At 50.4% G+C, this 12,672-nt stretch overlaps 1 protein-coding gene across 2 annotated transcripts in view; it reads right to left on the minus strand.

Annotated features, from left to right (window-relative positions):
- Positions 1-7,616: 7,616 nt before the first annotated feature.
- Positions 7,617-12,672, minus strand: part of RAP1A (RAP1A, member of RAS oncogene family) — a 20,196-nt gene continuing 15,140 nt past the window's right edge. For both annotated transcript variants that reach the window (XM_010020056.1, XM_010020057.1), the window contains 2 exons: positions 9,869-9,984; positions 7,617-8,343 (listed from right to left, as the gene is read on the minus strand). In XM_010020056.1, the coding sequence (XP_010018358.1) occupies positions 9,898-9,984 (87 nt within the window). In that variant the 3' untranslated portion in view covers positions 7,617-8,343; positions 9,869-9,897. The remainder of the gene's footprint in view (positions 8,344-9,868; positions 9,985-12,672) is intronic.

The raw sequence follows: 12,672 nt of genomic DNA on the forward strand, positions 1-12,672 counted from the left end.
CCCTCCTTAACCACCCGGCTGGGGAGGGGGTTGGCTTTCACTAGATGCTCTGCCTCCTGCATCTCCCCCTTGGTCCCCCCCAGCGGTGGGTGAGATCATCCCTCCCTGGCAGAAGGATCCCATCATCCCCAAAGCTCCGCATTGTCCCCTCTCCAACGCCACTGTCCCCTTCTCCGCAAGCAGCAGGGACCTGCTGGGGTAGCTCTAAACCCCCCACTACCCTCTTGCACCCTGAGCTGGCCCAGGCAGGTACCAGCATCGCATGGAGCCAGCGGTTCCCTTCTCTGCAGCTGGGTCCCGTACAGTGTAAGGCATCCCTGCTCACAGCAGGGGGTTGGAACTAGATGATCTTAAGTTCCTTTCCAACCCAAACCAGTCTCTTTCTATGTGTGCAGCAAGGTGCAGGGCATGCACCAGCCACAGTGCCACCTTGGGGGTGCAGGAATCAGCTCAGGCCATGACAGGAGCCTGCCATCTCCAACCCGGACCCACTCCACAGCAGCATTCCCTGCCACCGCGGTGAACAGGGAAGCATGGACAGCCCCTTCCATGGAGAAGCATCCCAGCTGTGCTGCAGAAACCAGCTCCAACCTGCCCGGGGGGTTCCCCACCGTGGCGATGGTTGTGGCTGCGCGACTCGACATGGGGCTGATCCAAGGACACCTTGGCTCTGCTCGACAGATTAGACTGGATAATCCCGGTGCTTTGCCGCAGCCCTTGGGATCTTTGCTCTCACCACGTTTATGGCTGTCTGAGCACACAGAGGAACCTCCAGATAGGAACAGGCTCAAAGATCCCGTCTGGAACCTCCTCACCCAGCAGGACCCGGAGCCCCGCGCGAGGCGGTGGCAGCCCTGCAGCTCTGTCTGTCTAGACACCAGCATCACCCCGCCAGGGTCCCAGCTCCTGCACTGGAGGCAGGGAGGGGGCGAGAGGCAACGGGGAACACCCTGCTGGGATGAACCCAGGCTCCTGGAGCAACACCTGGGGCCAGAGCCTCACCGAGTTACGCTCACCCCAGCCAGCACAGCCAGCTCTGCACCACCTGCCCCGGGGACCCTCTGCAGCACTGAGCTGCATCCCAAGAGCATTAGGAGCTCCAGGGCCATGCAGAAAGCCCCCAGTGGGCTCCAGGGGACCGTTCTCTGCAGGGTGACGTGGGGTGGGGGCTGCCTGGTTTGCCCCACACCACCCTGCAGCTCCCAGAGCCCTCAGAACACACATTTGCATCTGGAGCGGTAACTTGGCACTGGAGATGCCTTCTGTGCCTGTCCCAGCAGTGCCAGAGGCAAGAGCCGGGTGCAGGATGTAGCCCACAGCTGGGTCTGGTTCCTGCTTAACCACATACAGGGACCACCACAGCCACGCAGGGACAAGGTAACGCCAGCCTGGCCTCACTGTGGAAGGTGTCCCTGCCCGTGGCAGGGGGTTGGAACTGGATGAGCTTTGAGGTCCCTTCCAAACCAGTCTGGGATTCTTTGTGTCTACCAAACCCCACATGCTGCTTTCTCCCTCACCCGCAGCTCCGGGCTTGTTCCGGTGCTGGAATCATGAGACCATCACAGCCCCGTGTGCATCAGCATGGGACAAACCACAGCAGGGCCACAGGCACCCCCATCCCTTGCTGCAGTCACAAGCACTTTGGCAGAGACAAGCCCAGGGAGCAGCATCCTCCGAGGGTGTGAGCAAGAGGCAGAAGCTTCTCCCCCAGCCCCCTTCTCACTTACTTGATGAAGTAGAAGCCCCCGTGCAGCGTGGTGTCCACCTCCCAGCCTCGGGGCAGCCCTGGAAGGACAGACAGATAAGCAGCGTCACCCTCTCTTGCCCCATGAAGTCATTGCCCTCCCCACTGCTGTCACACTGAGGTCCTGCTTCACTGGGAGGCAGCGGCAGGGAAGGGCAGGAGAACATGGGCAGCGAGCTCCAGGATGCTCATAACCCTTTTGTGGTGCTGCATCCTGCTGTGGCGGGTTCCAGTATACTCAAATTGTGGTGTTAAAGCAATTTGGGTCCCCTTTCCATAAGTGACAGGTCTCAGAGACCATGGAAAAGTCTCTCTGCTGAAGGAGACTCTTAAAAGCCCCCTCCAAACCCCCTTCACCAGTTGACACCCCATTATCTGGGAGATGGGGCATGGCCGCATGCATCATTCAACCCTTCTCAACCCTCCCCAGATTCAAGGGTCAGCTTTTCAGGGTCTCCATTGCATTGCTGGGGGGTTTCACTCCACAACTCCCAGTTGTGATGCCTGGGGAAGGCAAGGGGCACCCACTGAGACCCAGGAGCCATCCCTTACCAGCACAGGAGAAGTGCCCGCTCTGGATGGAGTAGCCTGTGCCGGGGTGCACCCAGCTCGTGGACTTGGTCTCATCGCTGTGGAAGACAAGGAGTGGGGATGTCAGCATCCAGGGGCGACCAGGGAGCCCCTTCCCATCACCAGAGAAGGGCGATGCACCAGATGAAGGAATGGAAGGACCAGGTTTTAGGGAAATGAGGACAGCATCCACCAGGCTGGGACAGCAGTGACCCCAGGAGAAGTGGGGAGGAAGGAGAGATGAGTATGTGATAGGAAAGCAGCCAAGTGCAGAGGTTTGCAGCGAGGGGTACCCCTTGTTTCCATGCCAAACGAAGCCCCCCACCCCCTGTAGCCCCTCCCAGTTCCCCCCTCACATCCCACTTTAAACCCCATCCCACAGCTGGGACTGTACTTGATGAAGAAGACACGTCCATCCCCGCAGACGCCGTAGGTCCACCTGCCCGGCAGGGCACGCCAGTCCGGCCCGGCGGACCCAGCCAGTCGATGTCATCCCCCATGGGGCCAGCAGTGGGGGGCTCAGGCACAGAGCGGGGACAGCACCCGGCTTGGGATGTGCCAAAGCACTCCAGGTCCCCCCAGGAGCAAAGCTCAGCTCAGAGCTTCCACCCGGCCTCTGTTTGCTGCAAATAACCAAGGAGGGAGGGAAAAGAAAAGAATTCCCAACCAAACCCATCAACTTAACCCCCTCGGAGCTGGGCTGACACCCTGCCTGCGAGCCGGGGTGCTGGGGCACAGCTCTCCCCATGACTCTGCAGGGCTCACCCGTCACAGCTTCCTCCTGCCGCTGCCTACTCGGTGTAATTACCATCCATTAACTCCGGGTGAGTAATTATGGAGTTGTTACTTCCCTCTCCTGTTCGTTTTAAACAATGTCAAATTCTCCTGCCCCGTCTGATGTCGCAGCCAAGCCGAGGCAGTATGTAGGGCACCCTGATGATTATCTGCAGCGCTTTCGGAGCTGCCCAGTGGGTATTTTCTCTCTGCTTGTTCTTAGCCCTCAATTAAACGTCTTTTAAGGGGAAAGGTGGGGTCTGGGAGGCACCCGGGCTGGGTGGCTGCGAAGGAGGCAATTGCCCTCCTGCCTCAGTGGCGCCTTCACCAAGCTTCTCATGGCACAAGGAGAAAGATGCTGGGTCAGGTGTCAGAGGTGGAAGGGAAGGAGCTGGTCCCCGCAGCAGGAAGGAAGGGGCTGGCCCTGCTCCGCTGGAGCTCATTCCCCACATCAGAGCAGTTCCCTGCCAGGATTTAGGGAAACCAGTTCACCTGAAGCCTCAGGAAAGCTCTTCCTGTAGTTCTTTGAACCACTGGGTAAGAAAAACACGTCTGGTTAGTCCCAGGGAGCCCATCAGAGAGCAGGACCCTGGTGTCACAGGGAGCGATGCCACAGGTCTGAGCATCGCTTCACCTGGGGAAGCTCCACTCTGTGGGCCCAGCTCATGTCCCACATGCACCATGGATGCGACTTGAGGACAACACAGGCTCAGATCCCACAGCTCATTGGGATGACATTGTGCATTCGGGGTTGCAATATTGGGCTTTTCGCCTGGGTTTGGGCTGATGGGAATAGCCTGACTCAGAACCTGCCTGCCCCAGTTTGACCCTAGTCACACCACTGTTATCAGTTACCATCAGTGAACCCATCCACAGAGCATCAATCACCACCGGATTAATGACCACAGGAGCCCCAGGGCAACACTGCTGTGGCGCACCCCAAGACTGGGGACCCCACTCTGCTCCTCCTGCCAATGCTCTGCCTCCGTAGACCTCAACACCCAAACCACAGAGAATAATGCTCAACATTTAAAGCAGCTCCATGCAGTGCTGCTGCACCTCAGGACAACTCAAAACCAGGTGCTGGGGATGGAGTTGCCACATTATACTACTTCTATCACATACTTGTCCCCTCTCCAGCATCCTTGTGGCCCCCTTCAGACACCAGAAGCTGCTCCAAGGTCTCCACACAGCTTCTCTCCTCCAGGCTGAACAGCCCCAATGTTCTCAGCCTGTCTCCATCCAAAGGCACTAAAGGCACAGGGCGCGCAGCGGTGAGCCACGGGCTGAGCTGCGGTCAGGAGGACGCCTGTCCCTGGCTGCTCCTCACACCCAGCCCATTGTGGGTGACCTGCCCTGCCAAGGGAGCAAACACAGGCCAAGGAGGTTCCCTGCGTGGGTCACACGTCAGGAATGTCACAGAACGGGGCGTTTCTGCGCAGAAAGGGCTGATCCTGCACTCGCCCCACATCTGCCTGTCCCACCCCGGCGCTTGGGCCACCACAGACGGCTGGGTGGCCAAGGGCTCTGCAGTGGCGGGTGGTGGTTGTGGCTGCGAGTCCCTGCGCTGCTGTACGGTTCTGGCACCATCTCCTGGACAAAACGCTTCTCCACAAACCAGACCTGAAATGCAACTGCGGAGCGAGTTGGCCACGCGCATCCATGGATCCACCCCGAGACGCGCGTTGTGCCTCCTTCCCGGCTGTCAATAGACAACACTCTGTCCCCTGTAACTTCAAGCTGTCATCTCCTCACTCTTTACTCCACACACTGCCCATCTGACTGCTGTGCTTCGTGATGCCGGACAGGCAGGATTTCTCTGCTTCTTCCCAGCTCAAGCACCAAGACCAGTAACCACCTCAAGCAAAAGAGTTGCTGAGCAGAAAAAGGCTAATTGCTTCCTATCCTTTATGTCTGGTTGTAAACTGCTTGTAATTTGATAGATGGTGCCAGGGAACGCTGCTGCTGGGGTTGCTGCTCCATAGAACACTGGAGTGCAGACACCCGGATTACAGGCAGACGTTTAACAGCCTTTTATCACCAGAATAACACGTTTCCCACCAGGCACAGCAGCCCAGTGCTCCCACATCCACCCCCAGCACTCCCAACCCGCGTTACCATAGCTCCCAGCGTGGAGAGGTGCCAGCAGAACTTCCCTCCGGCTCTAGACGGGAAAGCTTTATACCCTGCTCCCCCTGTGCCAGAGCCTGGCTTAACCTCACATCTAAACTAGCTCAGGAACCTGGAACAGCAAGCCTAGAACAAGAAGGAGGCTGCATGAGACGGGGGAAAGGTGCTGAATCCAAATGTGCCTGTGCTGGGTCTTTGTCTCTTCTCAACACAAAGCCCCTGTGAGAGACCTGGGACTGTGTCCCAACCACTCGCAGCCCAAGGCTCCTCTTTGCATGCAAAAGGGCTGCAGTCTGCAGCTATTTGCTGTTCCTGGTTCCTGAAGTGCCTGGTCTCTGGGTGATGGGGAAAGAAACCGGGCAGCAGTTCCCACAGGCAGGGAGCAGCTCACTGGGCTGTCATGCAACAGCGGGGTAGGAAAAGCCGCTCCAGTGCAGCACTGAACACGCTGCATCCATGACACAAACCACAGACCCATCAGCACCAAAGCCCTGCTTTCCAAGCAGGACCTTTCTTTGCTCTGCAGGTATAGGTTATTCATTGTGACAGCAAGTTTCCCTTCAGGTTTTGCTTAGGACAGCACCAGCCAGGGCTTTGTACCTGTGGCAAAGACAGCTTTAAGGTCCCTTCCAACCCAAACCAGTCTGGGATTCTCTAACTTGAAAGCTCTCCCTGCAAAACATTACTCCAGGAGAGGTGTAACCAACCAGCAGACCTTGATCTCATTCCAGACATTCCTCTGCCATGACTGTTACACATGAAGCAGCGACAGTGAAACCAGCGACTCAACAGTGACACCTCTGTTTCAGTGCAAAGCCTGAAAATACTTCCAAAACCCCTCAAAATACCTTCAAACCTGTGCAGTACTCATCATGCTTAAAGTTACACAAACCAGTGAGCAAACTAACTCCAAACCTCAACACTCTGCTCCAATTAGGGCAACAAAAAGTGCCTTCACATCACCTACGCATGGTGAGCTCCAGAACGGTGACCACCAACATAGCAATCAACCATTGCTTTATCACCTAAAACTCCATCTCTCTACTGGAGTGCTCTCAGGCATCCCAGAAACCAGCTCCCAAAGTGCAAACACCCAGCCCCTTCTAAGCCTAAAGTGCCAGGAAAGCAAGCTGGTGCTGGGAAAGAGAAGAGACATCTAGCAATCAGCATGTACATTAAAATTGCTTTATTACTAAAATAGTTTTACATTTAGTAAAGATAACCAACCTGTAAATACCACGTTTCTGCTCCTCCTGAGAAAGGAAGCGCATAGGGAGGTTGAACCAGGTAAGTAGGTACGTTTGTCCTAGTAGCTTGTAAGTAGGCAGATGTTTTCACATTACTGTCAGTCAATGTTTCCATCCAGTCTTGTTCAGGCTGCACTCAGAGACTGGGATCTCCCTATAATTCCACTGCATCAGTAACACACAGCTTCAGAAAAACCCATTTATAGACATTTCTCCCCCCTGGTTTCCAGTAAAAAACTACACAACACATCCAGGAACAACCGTTCACCAGCTCTTACATTTAGATTCCCCATTCCAACAACCAGGACAAAGTCCGTCCCGAGTTTTCTCCACTGTGAAGATACATTTCTCATCTCACTTACACGGAAGTGAAGCAGGAGCAAGTCCTCCAACACTGCAGGAATTCCAGCAGCATCACACCAAGGATGGGATTTGGGCCCCACAGGTCCCAGAGGCGGTTCTTTTACTTGCATAAGAAGGATCGAGGCTGAGCACCCATGGGTGTCTTCAGATCCTGCTCTTTTAAACTTTATGAAACCAACAGGAAGTAAAGTAAAAAGAAACAAACCCCAAATGAATCAAAAAGCGCCTTCAGCTGAATGTGCAGCTCAGGGAACGTTTGCCCCATTTGGCCTAAAATCCACACAGCAAATACCTGCTTTATGAAACTGTATTTAGACAGAACCAGCTTTCAACTCCCCAGCTTTGTGGTGAGATGCTGACCATGAGAGAGCATCACCATGAGATCAGGGTGGGCTTCTGCCCGGCAGGTGGCACTGTCACCACAGGGATTCCATCCCTAAAGCACACCATCGTGTGAGCCCAAAGATCGTCCAAGGCAGACCTTGACGCAGGGTTAAACCAAATTTGTACATCTAAAAGTAATTGTACAGAGGGAATATTTGCAGCAGAATACAACCTTTAAACAGTCAAAAGAAGACATAAAAGTAATTAAAAGCAGCCTTCCGTACTTGAGTGTGTGGTGGGATGAAATACATCCAACAAGGAGCGTGCAAGAAGACATCGCATCAGCGTAACGACACACTGGTGGTACCTGGCATGACAAAGGGTCTACCAGAAGAGGAGAGGAATTCACAGAACATGGATAAACCCCAAAGCCTGGAAACCATAACAAAAACACAGAAACCAAATGAAAATGTACTAAAATTTAATCATTCATAAAAGCTGTAATTTAATCTGTGACAGTAAAACACGAGAAGCAATATTAGAGTTGGTTTAGTATATTATATATTTTTGCTTTTAAAGCCATAGAAATCAGTTATCCCAGGTTTTTTTCCTATAAAAGACCCATTTTTCCAAAGCATTATGCACAAACATTTTTAATTAGAATATAATGGCAGAATGAAAATAATGATATTCCGGAAACTTTTAAATATAAAATGAAGTCAATGACTCAAAAAGTTATTTGTTGCAGTGAGTTCAAAGGGAAATTTCAGGTAATAGAGATCTATAGTTATAGATATAAAATATAATGGTGGGACATTTTTAGTGCTTGATGGGGAGAAATGATGAGAAAATGGTCAATATGAAATTTTAATTATAGAAGCAATATCTACCATTTGAAATGCATCCATGCTCCTTTGTATAATCATACGCTAGAGTCAATTATATTTATGTTCACATCTGTTAACTGCTATTGCAAAGGAGGAGTACTATTGTCTTAGATTTCCAAGAGAGATACACAGAGCAATTTCTTTTCCCAGGGACTGTGTGCAAACCATTTTAAGATCTCAATTCTTCTCATAGTATATAAAAAACAGGAGAAGCTTCTTCAGATATGTGATTCATTTCCATAAGGTTTTGAAGTCGGGAATGCTGGCACTTTCCACGTAGGCAACAGTTCTTCATTCCTGCAATCTAGAAAAAAGTGAAAAACTAATATGAAACATAGATTGAGGAGGGATGTTTCTCAACCTATGGATGAGATGAATGAGCTCAAATGAAGGCCTGAAAGCTTCCCCAGACAACTGCCCACACCCAGGCTTGTAAAACCACACCAGCATTTCAGCAGAAGAGCTTATCTTCCCCCCAGTGTTGGGGTTTGCTCCTGCCATCTTCTGAGTTTGGAGGTACAGAAAGAAAAGACTTTGGAAACTATTAACTCTCAAAACCAAGTTCGAGGTTTATCGTGGCTGCAGCAGAGCTGTGACAGACAGCCCCCACCCTCTCCTTCTGCTGTGATAATGAAAGTGCCCTTCCCATTCATCAGGCAGCCTTCAAGTGCACTTGGAATTCAGCAAAGGATGCACAATTGGTGGGAGAGGGTTTTCATCTTTCATGTGTATGAGATGCTCTTAACATCTAATGAGTTGGAGACCTCCCCGAGCCCTGCTCCACCTGTAACAAGCAGGCAATGAATTGGGCAGAGATTTACAAAGGATGAGGGAGACCCTGAAACATTCTGACCACCCAGAGTAGATCACCACAGAATCACAGACTGGTTTGGGTTGGAAGGGACCTTAAAGCTCATCCAGTTCCAACCCCCTGCCATGGGCAGGGACACCTTCCACTAGAGCAGGTTGCCCCTGTGTCCAACCTGGCCTTGCAAACTGTCAGGGATGGGGCCGCAACAGCCTCTCTGGGGGCATGGGTAGAAGTCAACGTTATGAGAATTCTCATTAGCAATTGACTGTAATTAGCAGTTGCTGGTGTGTCCCTGCTGCCAAGAATGGGCTCTGCAGGGCACGAGGGTGAAGGCAGAGCCCTGCTGAGCCTGGCAGGCAGCACGTCGTCCCTGGGGCTGTCACCCTGGCTGATGCCACACTAGCCAAATTCAGATCACCTAAGGAACAGGAAAAACCACTTAAGACCTACTCTTCAATTTCTTTTCCTAAAGCCACTGTTTCCCCACAACCCTAAGCTATTATTTTCCAGCATTCAAAGCTCAGAGTAAGAGACTTTTCAATCAATAAGGTACAAGTCATTAGAAGCCAGGTTAACTGCATAGCTCCTCTTACCCTAATCGATTGTAGCTAGGCTACAGAAACGGCCATGTCCAGCATGAACTTCAGATCTAACACACTAACAACTCATGGGGTAGCCTAAGTGATGTTTCTGCCCCAAACCTGAAGCTACAGAAATGCTGTTTTGTTAAAGGAGTGCAATTAGAACAGCTGTAAGTACACCAAGTACCCTGCCAAGATACACAGGAAGATTATTTATAGCTATGTCCAACCTTGGGGTGTTTTTTTGGTTTCGTTTTGGGTTGGATTTTTTTTTTGGTGGGCAGCTTTTTATTTCTGTGTGCACTGAAATCCATGTCCCACCCAAACAACTTGCAGTTGTCAGCAGACGGGAAGAAGAGGAGTGAGTCCTCTCTCTGTTGGGATCAGCTTCTCGTCTGATTGCCCCGAGCTATAGGTAGAACTCAGACACCTCTTACCTGGCTCAGAGCTGCTGCATGATGGGAGTCTAAAGCAGCAGACATGATTTCTTTTTAGGCTTCTTCTTTTCCACTGGTGTTTTTCTATTTATCTGTCTGACCAGGTCATAAAAGATCTGAAAATGAAGAACACAAACTGAAAAATCCAAGTGATAAAACATGATGCAAGTGTCCAAACCTGGTGAGCTGATACTCCCTCCTGGTGGCTGCAGCCTGAGAAATTCCCTTAAACTTCTTGCATTTCCTAAAACATGTTTTTCAGGCAACTGCTTACGGAACAGGAGAGCACAGAGCTCACATCACTGTGCAGAACGTAAGGAAGCTGTAAACTCACATCCTGTAGCACACAGCTTTCTCCTTCAGGTCATGCATGACCAAACGCTCCAGAAGAGGATGGCAATGAAATGGCAACAAATCCCTTGCTTTGGAAAAGTGGGAAAAAACTGGGGAATGACAAAACATTTTTTAAAAGATGGGAATAACATCCTCAAGGATCATCATCTCTGCAGAGTGCTGCTAGGCCAGCAGCAGCGTGTTCTCTTTGATCTTCCTTGGCTTCCACCTTCAAAAATGGTCTTCATTCACCCACTGCATTCATCTTCCTCTTTGGCAAACACATTTGAGCTGTAACCACCTCAATTCTTTGCCTGCTCTTTTGTGTTTATTAATAAAATTACCAGAGAAGCAAAACATCTGCTCTGAACTCAGATGTTTCCAGAAGGGGATGGTTACAGGGACCTCTTTCAGCTGCAGAGACGAGTTTCTTGTGAACACTTCTGCTGTGAGTTGTTTTCCCAGCAATACTCAACCCATTTATAGCAAAATGAGCTTTGCAAAAATGCTTGGAGCCAGGTCACAGTATTGAGGAGAAACACTGAAACCTTCAGAAGGCTCCACCCTTGTCCTTGTTTACTTTTTTCCTTCCTGGAGTGGCTGACAGCTCACAAATACTTGTTGATTCCAAGGAAATTCAGAAGACAAAGAAACAGTTTATGAGAAATTGCAACAACTGGAAATTTAAGGTTTTCTGGCTACCACCTCCATGAAAAACTTTACTTTAACTGGTGCACAGTTAAAGAGTTTCAAAGGAAATGAACATGATGATGGTGGCTTTATCAAGCTCTTACGTAAAATACGGCTCCTCTCCTAAGCTGCTGCTTTCTACTATCAGCAAAAATAGCAGTTTGTACTCTCCAACAGACACAGTAAAGATGAGATACAAGGAGAAAGTTTCTGGAGAAGAAACCAATGAATAAGTGGCAGGATCTCTGCTGATATAGACCAGCTTTCAGTATTTAAGTCTTTATAACAAGAGCCAAGATGATCTGAATGTGATTATGATGTGCAGGAAGAGTCACTATCTGGAGGCACCAACCATCTATGCTCTGGCAGATGAGACCCTTGAATGTTTTGAGGTAGAAACCTCTCACCTTCCCAAGGCTAAGGGAGGGGAAAAATCCCTCCAAAAACGTAAGTTGGGTCATTTAAGTGCTAGCACTGTGAGTGCAGAAGTCTGCAATAAGGTTTCAGGAATGCCACTGTCCCTAAGAAAAGTCAGGGTGGTGCAAGAGCATCACACGCGTCACCAGGAAGACATGTGAAGCACTGCTACTGAGATCAACTCTGTATGAAAAGCTTGTTATCTGGATGAAAGGCTTGTTTCACTTCCAGCAAATGCATGCAGAAATTTCCCTTTCACCCAGATTTTAATGAAGATAGAAGTCCAAAAGTAGGGAAATAATGGAAAACATCTCCCCAGACCATGAACCAGCAGAACAAATGAATATCCAGTAGAGTCAGTTGCTTGATTCATGGCGTTTCTTCTCTTTGATTTCCTCAGCTTTTACGCTTTTCGCAACTAGACAATATAAATTGGTATAAAACCAAAAAATTAAGAGCACAATAAAACCAGAAACCAATCTTCAGATAGTAATTTCCTTCTTTCTGATCCGAGTCTCGCTGGAGGCAGCAGACATGACAGGGAAATGCAGAGACACAGGATTCACACGTTAAGGATGACAGTAAACTACAGGCACGCATTGCCCCAGGACAGCTCTGTGTTCTGCCTCCTTGAGAAGCCCCTCTCCCACACAGCTCTCAAGAGCTTTAAGGCACTTTTGGCTAATGGGAGATCAGCCTCTGCCACAAACTGTGGACATACAAATAAACCAGATTTGTTATACTCCACGGTGATGTGTTTGAGGACTGAGCTGCTAGTTTCATTAACAGTCTGTTTTACTACAGCTCACACACGAAAATCCCTTCTGGCAGGAGCCTAGCTCAGCGAGCTATATTTACCAGGTTAGATTAGTGCACACTAGAGCAAGGCTAATCCCAACCACAGAAGCTGCAATTCATGCAGCCTGGAGCTCCCTTCCCGTTCAACCAGGCAGATACAGAACTGCGCAAGTCCCACCGGCTGCCAAGTTAACGCTGGGTCCAGTCCAAGATCCTACTGCTCCTGCTTATCACACAGCCTCCTCAACGGTCCCAGCTATCTCCTGGCACCAAACCTGCTATGCTCAGTGGGGTCACCTTAGCTTTTGTGGCTGGAAACCTGGCCTCTGTCAGAGTCAGATAATTCAGAGCAGAGCATAAAAACTTGGTGCCTGACGTCCAGCAGAGCTCCCTTAGTAGGGCTGAGCTACCCCAGGCAGCAGCAGAAGGAACATCAAACTGCAAAGGTGTTTCTCATTTAGACACAGGGAAATGCTTAGACAGATAGATGTTTGCATACACTCTCAATAAGTTAGTGTCATGCCACAGGAGGTCTGTGATGGGATGTCTGCCTGAGCAGCCAGATG

The sequence above is a fragment of the Nestor notabilis genome, unplaced genomic scaffold (assembly GCF_000696875.1).
Source record: "Nestor notabilis isolate BGI_N333 unplaced genomic scaffold, ASM69687v1 scaffold17628, whole genome shotgun sequence".
Classification (NCBI taxonomy): domain Eukaryota; kingdom Metazoa; phylum Chordata; class Aves; order Psittaciformes; family Psittacidae; genus Nestor; species Nestor notabilis.